The sequence below is a fragment of the Centropristis striata genome, chromosome 12 (genome assembly GCF_030273125.1).
Source record: "Centropristis striata isolate RG_2023a ecotype Rhode Island chromosome 12, C.striata_1.0, whole genome shotgun sequence".
Classification (NCBI taxonomy): Eukaryota; Metazoa; Chordata; class Actinopteri; order Perciformes; family Serranidae; genus Centropristis; species Centropristis striata.
The window spans coordinates 20,101,295-20,119,728 of NC_081528.1; the positions used below are offsets into that span (position 1 = coordinate 20,101,295).

An 18,434-nucleotide genomic window follows, 5' to 3' on the forward strand; every position below is an offset into this window, starting at 1 on the left:
GTCTCTCTTTCTGCTTTTCTCTCTCTCGCACACACCCTTCCTTGCGGCATCATCAGAAATGAATCTAAAAATAGACTGCCAGTCAGCTCTGACAGGGCAAACATGCACTTTGCAGTATTTTTTAATAAACTGGATATTGAGAAGTCTGCGATTATCAACCGGACACTAACAACAATAAACAAATGTGTAAAAAATCAAGACAACATTTAAAGATAAAACTATTAAAATTGTCTGAACAAGTATAGCTGAACATCAAAGCAGCAGGCTGAGGGCCAAGCCTGTCTAAGCCTCTATACATCATAGCCAAAGTTGGTTTCACTCTCTGTCCTCCTTTCTTTGCATTTACGGCACATTTTCTACCAAACACGAAGCCACTAGAAGCGTTTACAATGTTTGTTTTCATCTGTGTGTGTATGTACGCCACACCTGCACAAAACATGACCCATTTTATCATGTACTGCTTTATCTAGAAAGGGGCTGTTGTGCAGGTTCCCAATTTAAAAATATTCATGCATACCGATCCCGCTTAAAAATGGAAATGTATTCAAACTCGTCTCAAAACACCTGTGAACCGCTGCCACACGCACTCTCACACATAAGCAGACACATACTCACACACAGAATTCAGCTTTATTACGCCAGAGGTAAAGCATTTTATAACCCTGTTTCAAAGGCAATTCTGTGCGGGTACAACACATCACTGGTAACATTTAACAAATCATTATTCTCCCCGGACTTGAAAGCATTGTTCATAAAAGTTCTTTTGTGTGTACTTTATCTTTCTGAATCATTATACTGCTTCAGAATAAATCTGATTTCTTTTTAATCTAACATGGAGCTGATACAAATATAAAGACTTCAGCTCACACTGGCACCAGAGCAGGTATTGATCTTGTGGTTTGTAGTGTAATTAGATGTTTTGTCTGTAACCATTGTTTTAAAGTCTGCCACTTTGTCCCAGTGGCATTTCAATAGTTGCGCCCAGATTTCTCCCACAGAAGGAGCGTGGCTCAGGCCCTCCTCATCCTCAGGCGTCTGCTTCAAAGCTTTCCTCTGGCACTAAATTACTTGTTTGGGCTGATTTACTGTAAGTGTTAGCCCGATGCAGGTGATTGATGAAGGGGATATACCAAACATGTTGAGGGGATTGGATGTGATCTTACCTTTTCTTATTCATTTGCTGGAACACCAGTGCTTGTTTCCAAGGTAACATGGAATCCAGACAGCTCCTCTGTAGCAGCTTGACAAGCTACAGTTTTTCTGTCCACTGCTACTATTAACAATACAAAATGCAGCAAATAACATCAGGTTGATTCAACTGGACAAGTTCCTCAAGAGACAATGTGAGGGATTCCACGAGGCTTTAAAGCCACTGGAAACCTAAAATCGGACTTGTTTTTACTCAATAACATTCAATATTTACGGCTAAATGAGCAACAAAGGCTTTAACAAACATCCAATGGGATTATACAAAGACTTTAGGACTAAAAAACACAGATTATCTGCTTCATCAAAATTATGTGTGTGATTTCAGAAACACTCCTTGATACAGAAACACTCCTGGATTTTTAAGATTAATTACTGTATTAATCCCACAATGGGGAAATTCAAGTTCTGCATTCAACCCATCTTTTTTTGTTTACAGCTGCAGCTCAATAAATTAGAATATCGTAGAAAAGTTTATTTATGTCAGTAATTCAATTCAAAAAGTGGAAATAACACATTATATAGATCCATTACTCACAGAATGAAACATTTCATGTCTTAATTTATTTAATTTCTTCTATTTATAATGATTATAGCTTACATTTAATGAAGACCTCAAATTCAGTGTCTCAAAAAGTTTGAAATTTACAAAAGACCAATTTTAAAAAGTTTGTTTGTTTGCCTCTGAAAAGTATGTCCATCAATATGACTCAATACTTGGTTGGAGCTGTTTGAGTTGAACTACTGGAAATGGACTTTTCCATCAAATTCTAATGTATTGAGATGCACCTGTGCACACAAGTGAACACACCATGCAAGGAGCAGTGGGCAGCACTGTGGGAGGGTTAGGTGCCTTGCTTAAGGATACTTCTGTCCTTGACCTGTCAGTCCTGGGTGTCGAACCGGCGACTCTCCAGTTCTAAGTCCGATTCCTAACCTCTAGGCCACGGCCTGATATTTTCTAACTGATTGAGCTGATCTGGATCTCCAGAAGTATTGATCATCCCTGTGGTTGCAGGTTTCTGTGAAATATTCAAGGTGAAAACTTTCCATGAGAATTAATGGGGATAAGCAATACGTAGGAAATAATAAGAATAAAATGATACAGGCATTATTTACTCAGGCTGTAATTACATATTATGCTGATATAATCCATTACGTTGCTAAATAAATCCAGTCATTTTCAGAATGTGTGAAATGTGGCGCACTTTAAAAACCTGTGCTGTCGCTGTGGGCCAGATGCAAAGTTGGGGTTTAAAGTGAACAGCTGATTTATAAAGGGGTGTTTTTTTGACAATGAAGAAGAAATGGAAATATACTTGTAATACTTATATATAAATGTATGTCGCTCAATCAAGTTTCATCCCACATGCTAACAGCTAGCAAGCAAAAACTAGAAGAAGGTGTTTAAAGGGTTATAAATGGTGTACTTTGCTCTAAGATACTATCTGCCTGTTGCCTGAAATATCATTAAAAATATAAAGAATATTCACTCAGACAGTGCAGTTGTTTTGATAGCATATTCCATAAGGACTCGCCTGTTGTCCCCTCAAAAACGCCAGTATAGGTTGTATGTACAATGTTTATTACTGTAATGCTCTTTTACATGGTCTGCCAGAGAAATCCCTCAATAAACTGCAATTAGTCCAAAATTCGGCCGCATTGGTCATTTCCAGAAGTCCATCCACACAGCACATCACTCCCGTCCTCAAACAGCTTCATTGGCTCCTGATCCACCTCCGTAGTGACTTCAAGATCCTGCTCCTCACATTCAAAACCCTCCACAACCTCCTTCACCCTCATACCTCACTGAGCTCCTTCAGACCTCCACACCCTGCCATACACTCAGGACCTCCTCTGCTTTACTCCTCTTCACCCCTTCACCCATTTAGCCACAATGGGACTAAGATCATTTAGCTCATGGGTCTCAAAAAGAGGGCTATGAAACACCTGACTCTGAGTAAAAACTAAACAAAGAAAAGTTGCTCCAAAGTAGGATAAACACTGAATCTATCTACACTAAAAACTAAATATAAATTTCATGATCTAAGATAAGGGGAAAAACTAACTAAACTCTCAGGGGAAAAACTATTAAATAATAACATCTACAAACTAAAAGCGCTCCAAAAGGAGGAAAAACAAAACGACTGACTCAAAAAACTATGAAACTAAGAACTGCGCTTACCTAATAAATTACAAAGAAAAATCACTCTTGCGAGGAATCCAAAAGGGCAAAAAACAAGACAAGCTGTGGCAAGAAGGAGATAAGTGGCTGGTATGGTGACGGGGTCAAACACACTAGACCAAGACAAGGGAAAACACAGACTATTGGAACACATGGAGGGAAGGGAGCACCAGGTGAACACAATCGGTGATTAGGGGAGACAATCAGACAGATGACACACGGGGAAGGGCAAGTGACCTGAAACGAGAGGAGAGTTAGTATTTCAAAATAAAACAGGAAATAACAAGACCAGAACAGTGTTATTAGGTTTTGTTAATCACTTTAAATGTATCATGTTTTTTATATTAAATTTCAACTTGAAAACTAACTAAAGCTGTCAGCTTAATGTAGTGGAGTAAAAAGTACAATATTTGCCTCTAAATGTAGTGGAGTATAAGTATAAAGGTACATAAAATGGAAATACTCAAGTAAAGTACAAACACCTAAAAATTATACTTAAATACAGTACTTGAGTAAATGTACTTTGTTCCACCACTGACCCTTGTCATCCATTAAATAAAGCTACAATAATGAGTTTAGTATTAAGTCGATACCAGATAGACTCAGTGTCTAAAGCAGTTTTGGACACATTTTTAGGTCGTTATTTTCTCTGTATCTGACTGGATTCACTTTGATCCATTGATTAATGAGCACATTCAGGATATGATATTACTGTATCTGCTTTAATGAATGTTTAATGACCTGCCTACTCTTATCAATCTGATAGTGGCACTCTGGAAAGATTTCTTTTGGGCCTTAAATCCACATGTAACCTCAACAAATGATGCCCAAAAATAACAAAAAGCACTCTTGGCATTGTTCTTTATAATAAATGTGCTCTGCTGGAAGACACAGCTGAGCACCATTATCACAACCACTACGGCCTCGTCTTTCTCATTGCTGTGGAATAAAAACCCAGCCTGCTGTGACCTTGGCGTTTGCTTGGTGGTCTGAACTACAGCGTGCTAAAGGGGCTCAATACAAAATGGCAATAATATATCTGAGGACGGCTGATAGGATTGTTGTTCAATACTAATGACTGAACAATTACACTGTCTGTAGTCTGGAACAAAATCTCCCTCTAGACTGTAGTTCCAAGATGCTTTGCATATTGCCGCCAAGCACACACACTTCAAATAACAATGCAGTATTATTAACTCTGCATTTGTCACCATTCCACGCTGCTCCTTAAACTGGCTGTTAGCTTACACGTCTCCACTGGGAGACATGTGGACATGATGAAGGGACAGGGACATGCTGGGTTGCAGGAGTCTTGTTTAGTGGTGTTGCCGTCCCTGCTGCTGCCTCTCTGTAGAGTAGGATGGGAATAGATTACGTAATCCCCCCTTAGCTAAATGACTAATTTAAATAAAGGCGAGGAATCTGATAGGTGCAAAAGCTGTGCTGTGTGGTACACTATAATCAGGAGACACTTAAAGTAACTGCAGCCACTTTGGGTTGGGGTGGTGCAATTGGGAAAATGACATTTATATAGAGCAAATAGCCTTTATTGGCTTGTGGTTTCTGCTTTGAAAATGTCAAAGTAAACAAGACTCCGTTCAGCATTCAGGTTTTGCATGCGTCACTGTTTGTTGTTTGAGACTGATGTGGATTAGCACTGTCAGAGGTAAACATAGAGATCTGAGAAGGGAAAGAAATGTCTCACGTGTACATGTCATGTGTTCTCCATCCTGTTTTACATAGTTGTAAGACAACAACCACATGCTACGGTCCTTTTCTGTGATGCACAAACATGCCCGACAGAAAGATTAGTTTGTAATTCCCTCAAATTTTCCACCCAGGCAACACACTCGTTAACAAGTAAGCCCGGCAGCTCGAATCCATCACTGTCCGCGCATACAATCAAATCCAGGCCAGGATTTCTCCACTTTTTCCTTTTGCATAAAATAATGATGAATACAATCCCTGCCACATTGTTATGGGAGTAGTGAATAATAAAGAATAGTGCTGTATGGCGCATATTACTCTGCTCCTTTCCACCGTTGGAACAGGTTTCCACAAAACACACTGATTAATAATACATGTCCAATACTTGCTCAACTCCTTCAGGGTCAGCTATTATCCTGTAGTACTTTCTCAGCTTTGACTGCATCCTGCTGAAAGAAGAAATGTCCATTTACTCCATGTTAGCCTTCTCTTGAGAAAAAGCATGGTTGCTATGATTGTAAACACATTGTTTTCTAAATGTGTTGCAGCTTTTGAGCTGAAAATATTACCAGAAGCTTCTTTACATAAATGTTAGATATGATCTTGGGTGCTGTGGTCACATATAAAACATTGTCTTCCGAAACACTGGGTTAATCTCTTCTTGTTTGCAGAGAATATAATTAAAAACCTCAGTTTCCTCAGGCTGTAGCTCCTTAAAAATGCAATACTAAATTCATTAGCTCTTAGTGCTTTTTATTTCATCCATTCTTAAATAGAATAAAACAACTTATCACGGCCATAGCTATTACTAATCTTTTGTTGCCTGTTTTCTGTTTTATTACGGCTAATATACTCATTCCTCTCTTTTCTGGACAAATATTAATCAATGTAAGTTAATTTAAGAGCAGATTCAAGGGTGGAAATCTTTCTTTTTTTTGCAGTTTTTATGCATAACGGCATATGCTGAATGCCTAAAATGGAAATTAGACTAAATGTAATTGCCTTCATAATCGAAAGCACTTTTCCTTTAAAGCTTCAATTTAGGACTTTTTGAGCATATAAATTATTGATAGTTGGAAAAAGATTTTTGTGGAGTAAGCCTTTTAGAAGGAGAAGAGTCTTATGGAAACTTTCTTTTTAACCTTGTAGAAGCTTGAGACTTGAGGCTTGCAGGGCATACATTATAGGCCTTAACCGTATTTAAATCTGTATTAAATCTTGCTGACATGAATTCAAAGCTTACATAGCTTACATCCATCTAACCTTTAAGGATGAAACCTGTTTTTTTAAACTTGTTATGTTAATGTTTGGAGAGCAGGAGGTCAAGTCCACTACAAACAAATTTGGGATGTAACCCAACCAGAGCTAAATGAGCAGGAACATGCATCTGACCACAGAAAGACAAACAGAATCAAATAATAAAACTGAAGTGGGCACAACATGTACCCAGCCAACTGGCAAAAAAAAGCCAGTGAGGCATGCTTCTGAATAATAATGTCTGATTTGTGAATTGTGAAGGTTTATTAAATAGTTTTACTTATAATTAAAAGAAGGCAAACATGCATCAGTTTGTAAATTGTTTTGATTTAATTAACTCATAAACATAGAGACAGAGACAGAGGTTAGAGTTGCATCATCTCACGCCAGCTGGATTCTCGTTTTATGAAATGCAAACCTATCTTGTCAGGCTTTAAGTATAGTGTTTTTCCACTAAGTATCCTGTGAGGAGCTACTGGTGGTTTATGCGTGTCAGGTGACTTTCCAGGCAAAACAACAATGGCTGTTTCCAAAAAGCTTAGTGGAGATGCTGTAATAGCATCCATTAAATCCAGTGGTGGAATGTAACTAAATATATTTACTCAAGTACTGTAGTTACCATAAGTACAATTTTGAGGTACCTGTACTTTACATGAGTATTTTTATTTTAAGTCAAATTATACTTCTACACCACTACAGTTTAGAGGCAATTTATTGTACTTTTTACTCCACTACATTTAGCTGACAGCTTTAGTTACTTTTCAGGTCGAGATTTAACATAAAAACATGATACATTTAAATTGATTAGACATTTTTAAATAAACCTCAACCAACAGTATATTAAATCTCTGAAGTCCAGGAGATTTTGGTTCAAATTTGTCAACTTCCTATGCATTAATTTCTGTCTCTGTTTAGCATCTTTCAGTCTGTCCTTACATCACATGCATGGCTCCTTTTTCTCCACACAAACTTGGCTATCAGTCAGATTTTTCATTTTATTTAATTAACAAAGTAAAAAGCTGCCAGGAACCGAAAATACAAACAAAAGACACAGGTGTCTATGGAAATGTACCATTTTTTTTATTACTTTAAATTAAAAATAGTAATAGTTTTCATTGCAGAAAGAAAATTCACATTTTAAAAATGGTCTAGAAACATAAATGGCACACTGTGAAAGCTCCTATGATTGCACTTTCAACTGGCTTTCTCAGCTTGTCTACATATCATATATAAATGAAGTTATTACTGTAAATAGAACGTGTATTTTCAATAAATAGATGGACTCCAGAGGGTTAAGTAGTTAAAATGAGCCCTATCTTTACAAAATGCATCAATACAAATAATTTAATAATATATTTAGATTATTAATAACAATCTGAGTGGGTCTATTTTTTCAAATTTCAAAGTTTGGACATCTAAAAATATGTTGTGTTTTTTTGTTATTTCTGGAAAAACCACCCTACTACATGTATCAACAGACTATAATAAGACCGTTTTGAGAGTATCGGACATTTAAAAAATGAATGATTTTTTTCCCCAAAAAATTTTGGCATGTTGTAGTATGACTTTTTTTTGTTTTTGAAATTTTGGACATCTCAAAGTATGGTGTTTTCTTATGGTGTTCCAGCATAACGAGTCAGTTTTACTTTTGATACTTTAAGTACATTTTGATCCTGATACTTTTTGTCTTTCTGAATATTATTGTGATTTATTTTCCAGCATTTTGCCAACACGTGCAACAGGATGCTGACTGCAGTCATTAATAACAAGGATTTTCAGAAAATTTCACATAGTACCTTTAAGAAATAACACAAGCTAAATGTTAATAAAAACAGCATCAAGAATGAAAATCATACCTTTCACTGGAATTAATGACCAAAGAAAGACTAAAATTACTTTTATTTTTAGCAGCTGTATTATAATCCCCTTCCTTAGAGTAGCCTCTAGTCTGAGCTGTTTCATTGCCACTGTTGTCATCCTTGTTATTTACTAAATTAAAAAAAGAGCATGTTGATATCAATAGCAGCTGAAAAAGTCAAATGACCCTAAAATGCACTAAGATTATGTTAATAGCACATTTCTCAAATGATAGTGGTGCAGAAAGTACAACAGACAGAGTGATGGGTGTAAGAGTCTGTTTTCCTCAGGCGATTCATTCTGTCTTCCAGTCTCATACCTTTAATTATTAATGTTACATTGACACACTGCATACCGAATGAAAGAAGGGTTATGAGTTACAGAAATATAAGGAAACCTGTCCAACAAGAGACAGGGTTATGAAATTAATTAAAGTAGTGAGCTTTGAGAACCCATTATAACAAAAGGATCTGACTGAAATATGCAGGCGCCACAGGTAAAGCCTGGTGGACTGGAGATCACTGGGTTGGTGTAAGTCATAATAGACATGTTAATAGTTTCAAACTTTTTCTAGAAATTAAGGTTGAGGAATGAAACCATATCTGCTCTTACTGATGCTGTCATATTTTCCCAATTATCAAAGTTCTCCACAAGGAAATGTCAGTTTCACAGAGATAATATGTAGACACTTTCTGTCTTCTTTTCAAAGCTTTATGCTCCGATACATTTGATTTATGAAGATGTTTTGTTCTTTTTTTTATTCTGTTAATTAGTTTGATTTTCTTCTTGTCCATTGTTTTACATCTTTTGAATTAAATTATGCTCTTCATGCCCCCAAAACCCAAATGAGTGTATATTTAATTGGTAAAATGCATGGACAGGTACAGCAGCACTGCCAGAATCCACATCCCAGAGTCACTTACCACAATTACTTGAATATTGAACGAGGGGGTCCTGTGCAGGAAAAATCGATTTCTGGCTCAGTGCAAATGCAAAAAGTGACGCCTGTCTGTAATTTTTCTGTTTTAGGGGAACAGTGGAGGCACGCTTTGTTTACGTCTTCATCTTGGGCATCCTCTTCACGGGCACCAAAGACCTGCTGCGATCCCAAATCATCACAGCAGATGCCAAGTTAAAGAGCAGGGGATTGTGGGAGATTTACAGCGGCTTGGTCTTATTGGTTTCGCTATTGTTTCGTGCTCACAACCTGCCAGTTCTCTGCTGCTGCCTGTTGATCCAGACGCTCATGGCTCAGTTCATCTGGAAGAAGCTCCACTATGACGCAGCCCAGACCACCATCATGCATTACTGGTTCGGCCAGGCCTTCTTTTACTTTCAGGTAAGCAACCATAAAGATATCAGTGATAGAAAGGTGTAAGAGCCACTTTGTCTTTTTCTACAATCTACAATGCCATTTAGCAGACGCTTTTATCCAAAGCGATGTACATTTGACAGATCATACAACACAAGCAAGGATGAAGAGATGAAGAGAGAGAAGAATAAGCAAGAATAAGTAGCATGGACTAAGTTGGGTCCTGTTAGGACGTAAGTGTTTTTAGGACACAAGTGCTTTTCTGTAGTGAGTGCAAATGGTGCATGATGTTATTTTTATTGTTCTGTGTGTTGATTATGTGTGTAGGTGATCAGTAAATAGCTGGGTCTTCAGCTTCTTTTTAAAAACGTGAGAGGGATTCAGCAGATCGTATAGATTTTGGAAGGTTGTTCCACCACTGGGGCTCTACTTTTTAAAGGGATAGTTAGGATGTTTTAAAGTTTGCTTGTTTGAGGGACTTATCCAAAGTCAGTGTATTACCTACAGTGAATTGCAGGGAAATAGCACTCTTGCCTCACAGCTAGAGGGTCGCCAGTTCAACTCTGGCCTGCAGCTCTTCTGTGTGGAGTTTGCATGTTCTCCCCGTGTCAGCGTGGGTTCTGTCTGGGTTCTCCGGCTTCCTCCCACAGTCCAACAACATGCACTTAGATTTAATTGGTGACTCTAAATTGCCTGTAGGAGTGAATGAGAGCCTGATTGTCTGTCCTATGATAGACAGGTCCACTTTTTTTCCCGTCACGATCTTCCAAAATAAAAGCAACCGTTTCACACTGGAAGGCACCTTTTCAAAATGCCAGCATCACAACATTGTAAAATACCTAGAAAATATACAGACATGAAAAATAAGCTATATCATATAAATACACCACAAAGAAACCTTGCTAAAGGTCATTCACAAAAGTAGTGTAGCTCTTAGCACTGACGCTGTGGAGTTCACATGTTCCAGGTTTAACTGGTGACTCTAAATTGCCCGTAGGAGTGAATGAGAGCATGAATGGTTGTCTGTCTCTATGTGTCAGCCCTGAGATAGTCTGGGGACCTGTCCAGTGTGTACCCCACCTCTCACCCAATGTCAGCTGGGATCCTCAAGCCCCCTATGACCAGAGTGCGGATAAGCGGTTGAGGAGAATGAATGAATGAATTTTGCCAGTTTGTTGAAGCAGGCAGCAGTACTGACACAGAAGCTCAGCAATGTACTGCTTAGCAGGTGGATGTTTTTTAGCTGCCTAAAAAAAAATCAATATCTCTTTCAGTTTATATTATAATAAGAATGTTTTCACCTGCTTACCTTGCTGCTTTTACCCAGGGGGGAAATTAACATACAAAACACCAGACTCCATTGACCAAAACGGTCATTTTACCTCACAGAACACAGGAGTTGCTGGTTTGTCGTTGCCTCAGTTGGTTTATTAATTAGTTTTACCTATAATTAAAAGAAGGCAAACATTTATCCGATTGTTAATTGTATTGATTGAATCAACTCATAAACATACATAACTCTCATAGACAGTAAGGCATCATCTTGCAGGCCAACTGGATATTAGTAATATGAAATTAAAATCCGTCTTATCAGGTACTGTGTTTCCACTCAGTATCCTGTGAGGTGACTTTCCAGTCAAATCAACAATGGCTGTCTCCAAAGAACTTAGCATAGATGCTGTAATAGCATCCATTGAATCACAACTAAGAGTGTATTGCTTTACCTACAGAAGAGCGAAGAACAGCACCAAAGGCTTTTCTTGATGAAAAAGATATTTTCGCTCTTCTCCCGACTGGCTTTGGCAAGAATTGGATTTACCAGCTCTTCCCACAGGACACAGGAGGTACTGGTCTGTTGCTGCCTCAGTTGGGTAGTTTGTTTGTGTTATTTTGTGACTTTAGTAGATCTGAACTAATCCTTCAAAACACACTTCAATAACTCAAAAAAACTAAATATTGGAGGCAGCAATAAAGCAGCAACTCCCACGTTCTGCTATGTGAAATAAGTCTTTTTGTCAGTGGAGTCTGGTGGCTTTGAGCGTAGAAAATGGCTTCAGTTCTCCATCTGTAAAGACAGAGCAAACATTCAAACTATAGCATACATTTAAACTGATTTTTTTTACGGCCCCCAAATTCCAAAAGATTTGTGACGTTGTCTAAAATGTAAATAAAACGAATGTGATAACTTGTCAATCGTTTGTTACATATATTCCTTTCCAAAACTGTACATCTTGTATTTAAAGTGATACTTTAGTTTAATAATAATAGTTAATTTAATAGGGTTTTTTTTGTAAATCTACACTTAGTTCTGAATTGAATGCATTCTGTCTTTACTAACTTTTTACATGGCGTCCCGACTTATTGAACCAGGTTTGTAGAGTCTATATGTGATTGACTTGCCATAACATCGTCAAAATGTTGCTCTTGAAACTCATATTTTTTGTCAAGACTTTTTTGTTGATGCTTGAGGGTAGACACCAAGCCTCAAAGTAATATACACAGTCTAATCAACTGTTTAATCAGTTTTATCTTCAGAGTAATAAAAGTAAATGGGGCAGGGGGGAGCTAAATGTTAGGTGTTACATTCAGACGAGCTTATTTAACCCCCCTCACCGACCTCTCCAAATTACCTTTGATTGGAATCCAGACCGGTAAAATCCACCCTGCAGTAAATTAAAATATGATCTTGTAGTTTAAAAAAACAATTATGAAACCATTACAAGTTTATGAATTACAACCATTTCACAAGCTGCACCACCTATTGGTGCTGACGCCAAAAGAACAGAGGTGTGAAGATGCGAATCTGAGCCAAAACCACCTCTTCCCATCTCTACAAAGGGGAGTTCAGGGAACAACAAATCAGTAAGCAAGTTTTTCTTGTCTGATTGTAGGAGACATCTAATTTAACACCCTGACACCGAGTATAGCAACATTTAGGGAAGCTATCACCACTGATAAAGTGTTGGATACCGTAATAGGTGCAGTTCTGGCCAGAGGAAGTGTTTGTGTGTAAATGATATTACTTTTCTCCAGCGCTGGCATGAAGACCAACTGGACTGGATGTGTTATGGTGTTATAAGCTTTGAATGTTCCTCAAACACAGATATGATACTTGCCTAGTCTGGTCACTCAGATTGTGAGGACGGCCATCTCTAGGCAGATTTAAACAAGTGCCATACTGCTTCCATTTCTTATTGATGGTTTAACTGAACTCTGTGGGATGTCCAGTCAGCTGGATATTTTTTGTAGCCATCTCCTGACTTATACTTTTCAATGATATTTTCTCTGAGTTGCTAGGAGTGTTCTTTTGTCTTCATGGTACAATTGTAGCAGGAATAGTGATGAACCAGAGACTGGACCTCACAGACACAGATGTTTTTATACTACGATCACTTGACACACATCAGCTGCACTCAGGCTATCTCCATTTCACTAACTGTGACACTGCTGCATCAACTAGCTGGAACTTTGTTCAATTATTTCAGTTACTTTAAAGGGGATCGGTTCGGCGTTAATTTGTCTAAATACCAGCTGTTTACACTTTTGCCCGGACGAATTCGGCGCTACTCAAGCTAGCCATCGTGAGCAACACACTTCCGGTTACATTTACAAAAATAAAACGCCCGTTGCCCTTGATAACGATAGAATTTGTGCTTTTACTTTGAAAACAGGAAGCGAACCTACCCTCGATGTAGCTAGCTTGAAGCAGCCGTTTTGACTGCTCTTGTCCCGTTAACGGCATTTGCGGCAATCATTCAATATGCCTTAACGTTACCGGAGAGTCTTAACAGCTCTGAGATCGGCCCGGTTCATTGTAAAACATTTATTTATTGATGTGAATGCGGTGTCTTCTGTGCGTAGGCTAAGTTTTTTTAATGTCCTAGCAGGGCTGCCAAGTTTCAGAAAATGACAAGAGTGAGACTCTAGCACCATGATGACTTTGGCCTTTTAACGTCGATTTATTCCTTAAGACTGATGTCCTCACCTACATGCCAGCGGCCAGGGGCGAGTCGAGGGTCAGAGCTTTAGGGCTGCTGAGCACCCATTGAGCCCCGCTGCCACCACACACCCTCAATCAACAGTCATTAGAATTGATTAGATTGAACTTTATTGTCACTGAACAAAGTAACAGCTACTTGGACAACAAAATGTAAAATATAGGCCATCTTTCTCTCTTTCCCTTGGCACTTTTTTTGGTCATTTTGTGTCTTTTTTAGTTATTTTGTGTCTTTTTTTTGGTCATTTTGTGTCCTTTTTAGTTATTTTGTGTCTTTTTTCTGTCATTTTGTGTCTTCTTTGTCATTTTGTGTCTTTTTTAAGTAATTTAGTTTTTTGTCATTTTGTGTCCTTTTTAGTTATTTTGTGTCTTTTTGTTTTTTTGTGACTTTTTTAGGTCATTTTGTGTCTTTTTAAAAGTAATTCAGGTTTTTTCTGTCATTTTGTGTCTTTTTTTAGCCTGGGTATACCCAGACTGCCTTGCGCGCTCGAATTTGATTTCGAACCTCCAGACGGTCTGGAAACGAGGCGATTATCTTAGCCCTGTTTTAGGGATCCAATCACAGAGCGGGGAGGGACGGTGAGACGATGACGCGTACTACTCGGCACTTGGAAGCTTTCCGGATCCAACATGGCTGCTGCAGACGCGAAACTCTCTTTAGCTGTAGATGGTGTTTTAAATTGTTTAGAGCGAAAGTTGAAAGGCGAAAGGTCTCTCGGCAGCTCCGCTGTCCCCCGGCTCGTAGCGAGATCACCGGTAGCGGGACTATTAGCGCCGCACGGGCGGTTTCTGCGGCTCGTTGCGTCGAGCCGGCGAGACTGCCGGTCACCGCCGGTGATCTCGCTCCGAATCGGGGGACAGCGGAGCCCCCAGAGACCCGCAGCAGCTTGTTTATTGCCCATAAAATCAGTGGATGTGTGTGGCTGAATGACATGAGGGGGAATAAAGCGTGAAAATAAATAATCTTGCAGAAAGCGAGAACTGGAGAAGCAAAGCAGCAAACAACACTCTCTCACAGACACACACACAACAAACATCCATCTCTGTTGCTCTACTACGTCATCTGGTATAACTGATCTGATTGGCTAAGAGCTACCTACAGACGCTTTGATAGACATTCTAAGCGTCCAATAAACGGCTCCGGAGGATCGTAAACCACACCTCCTCTACGGAGAAATACATTGTAGGTGTCCAGACCTAATCTCCAATGAGATTTGGTCTGGTGTTAGCCAGGCTAGTCTTTTTTAGTAATTTTGTGTCTTTTTTTCTGTCACTTTCTTTCTTTTTTTTTAAAAGTAATTTAGGTTTTTTTCTGTCATTTTGTGTGATTTTTTTTAGTTATTTTGTGTCTTTTTTTTTTTTATCTCAGACGTCTGGTCACTTATAGCATATAAGAATATTCAATTACTGTTAAGCCAACTATGAATAATAAGACATGCCAAAACATGTGTCCTTTATCATAGCTACACGTATGACAAAAAAACGCGTGAAAATCAGTTATTCAGTGAGGTAAGATTAATTAAATGCGCTGACAGTTATATGCTCCTGTCAAACTAATTACACTGAGTGGAGCGGATCACCACTCCAAGATGGCGGCCGAATTTCTCACGTCACAGCAGCCGATGCTGCGTCTATTTGTCTATGGGCGTGTCTGCTCCGCCTTCCGCCATGTTTGCCAAAAGAGAGAGAGAGCGAGAAGGAGAGAGATTTAATATGAAATATATTTAATGTAAAATATTTAATATGTTTGTATTAATATTTAATGTATTGTATTAATTGTATTGTAATTGAATTGCATGTCTGTATGTATGTTCTGCTTTTGGCAACAAAGGTTGATACCATTCATGCCAATAAAGCTAATTTGGTTCCATTTGTACACTTTCAGAGTTAAGGATAGACCTTGAAATTTAGAATTTTGAGAAACACTGCTTTAGAGGGGTCTAAATTGATATTCACAAGTCTGTAACTCTGACATACACACACACACACACACACAGGGCCTCATTCATGAAACGCGAGCAGAACGAATTTGTGTGTAAACCGTTCGCAGACGGAAATTTACGTGCATCTCCGCATTCATCAATATTTTAGTAGCTCCGATCTTTTCGTAGCTACTAACAAAATCTACACATGCTGCTGACCACACGTAGTGCTTGTGTAAATTTAAGAACGCATATAAATAATGCTTGTCACTGTTGGAAATTACAATTTTAATTCATAATGCGTTCTGTTATGTACACAATACGCAGATGCCTTTGAAACATGTGATATAAACATGACAAACGATTAAAAATATAACATATTTAGTTAAATTAGTTGGCAATTGGCGGGATTAAGATTCAGATTAAACTCATAATTGTGAATTATCTATGTAAATTGACTCAATAGATTACGCGCTATTTTCTACATGTTAAATGATGATAATAAAAATATAGGCTAATAATAAAATCACAAAAAGGATGTAAACCATTACCATATCTGGATCAATTCTAATTAAACCTCCCACAGTATAAAAGGCCCTCAGTCCTAGTTAATGGTAACCATGGCTGAACTTGCACTTCTACATGATTTGGCGCAAGGCGCTATTTGGAGAGAGCGGTACTTCAGGGATCGGGCAGATCTGTTGGCTGAGAATGATGAATGGTTGATTAGTCGTTTCAGACTACCGAGACCAATTCTGTTGCATTTATGCAACATTATGGAGCCTAATCTGACGAGGCCAACAAAACGCAGCCATGCCATCCCTGCACACCTACAAGTGCTATCTGTGCTTGGCTTCCTAGCCACAGGGACGTTCCAGCGGGAGATAGGTGACAGGTCCGGCATTTCGCAACCATCCATGAGCCGCATCCTGCCTGCAGTTCTCAGAGGTATCATTAAATTAATGCCAGAGTATATCCAATTTCCATATGGCGCACAACGGCAGACAGAAGTAATGCAGGGGTTCAGTGCAGTTGCAAACATGCCAGGTGTTATCGGTGCCATAGACTGCACACACGTACGCATCAAGGCTCCATCCGGTGATGCATTTGCTTACATTAACCGGAAAAACTTTCATTCCGTGAATGTGCAACTGATCTGTGACGCAAAGTGTGTGTTGTTAAACGTTGTGGCACGGTGGCCCGGTGGGACGTATTACGCATTCATCCTGCGTAATTGCGCAGTTGGCACGCGTTTGGAGGATGGAGCTGTGAGAGACGGCTGGCTCATTGGTAAGAATATAGCCTGCATAATCACATGTGTGTGTTATATATGGACTTACCCTTCTATATCCATAGGGGATAGGGGTTACCCACTGACGCCGTGGCTTATGACCCCACTGGCCAGCCCGCAGACACCACAGGAGCTGTCACACCACTACTAACAGATGAAAATAAAAAAAATTTTTGGACTCCACTTCTCCCAAAATAATTTCAATCTCCGCTTCGGAAAAATTCTTTTTTCTTTCTCGTTCTTTTTTTCTTTGTGCCATGACTGACAGGTCGACAGGATGCCTCTACACACCTCCTTATATGGTGGTCATTAGCAATTCATGGGCGGGGTTCATGCTAATTGCTGATTACCGGGAGCGCGCTGCCACCTTACAATGGATTGGCATTCATGATCATACACACGTGTTTACGATCAGATCTGAGTTTCCCGCGGCGTTCATGAATCCGGAGTAGGTTTTTAGTAGCGTAGGCTTTTATGTGAAAATCTACGCACAAATCTACTAACGTTTCATGAATGAGGCCCATTGAGACTAACGTTAGAGTCTCTTTTTCAAGTGTGAACTGGTCAAGAGAAGAGGCAAATAAATGTTACACAGCTCTGCAACAAATACAGGACAGTGATAGACTTATAGCAGCCTTAAAACAGTACATATTAACTAGGAAACTCAAGGAGAAACAGTGAATCAACTGTCAACAAAATTGAGTAGTTAATTACCATCTGTCTTCAAGCAACGTCGAGTGGGTTTTAAATGTCGGCGCTGTTGTGTGTGAAAGAAAGTTAGAGACGCCAAGACCCGCCTTTCGTTGCTTCTGATTGGTTTATATTGCGTGGTGCCTTCCGCGGTTGGTTAGATTTAGGCACAAAGGACTGATGGATTGGTCTGGGATTGGTTATCTCGGTCAGTCAATCAGAGTTACTCGAGATACGGCAAGCCGCGAGGACGAAAGTTTATTAGGATGAAAAAAATAAATACAGAGTATTGAATGGGGAAATATAAGCGTGAGAAATGTCAAGTGTGGCGTGTGGTGTGAGAATGGGTTAAATTGCGTGACTGTCACACTCAAAGCGTGACACTTGGCAGCTCTGGTCCTAGAGAGGGGAAAAAAATAAGAGAATCATTTTGTGGCGGTCGGTCTCCATTATGTGGGGGTGCGCCACAGAATGGTCTATGTGTTGGAAACACTGGGGATGAATACTTATGCAATCATTTATTTTACCTGATATATTTTTAATTAATTTATACTATTTTGTAAATACTATTCTATACTATTCTGTTTTCACTACGATATTAAAGAGGGTTTTTTTGCAAATTCTTTTTTAAAAAGGCCAAATTATATCCACCATGATTCCATGTGTAAAAGCAACAAAAGGGTGAAACATCCAAGGGGGATGAAGACTTTTGCAAGGCACTGTATGGGTGATTCTCATGAAGCCAGTCTAAGTTATGTCTGTGAAGATTATAAGGACATACTTTATTAAACTAAATATATTTTACTTTTATATGAATGAACAATATAACCAAAATGAGGCACAATTCATTGTTTTGTGTTAAAATAATATTTTCTATATTTTTAAACATATTTTTGATTCACAATTTCATTACTGTAATGCATCCAGATAAAAATGTCATGGTTTCCCCACACTTATATACAATAAATATTTAATAAGCTTTATTAAAATAAATATACATTTGTTTGAAA

The 18,434-nt window shown here is 38.7% G+C and overlaps 1 protein-coding gene across 2 annotated transcripts in view; it reads left to right on the plus strand.

Annotated features, from left to right (window-relative positions):
- Positions 1-18,434, plus strand: part of pigg (phosphatidylinositol glycan anchor biosynthesis class G) — a 127,222-nt gene that overhangs the window by 91,774 nt on the left and 17,014 nt on the right. For both annotated transcript variants that reach the window (XM_059346139.1, XM_059346140.1), the window contains exon 11: positions 9,242-9,551. In XM_059346139.1, coding sequence (XP_059202122.1) covers positions 9,242-9,551 — 310 coding nt within the window. The remainder of the gene's footprint in view (positions 1-9,241; positions 9,552-18,434) is intronic.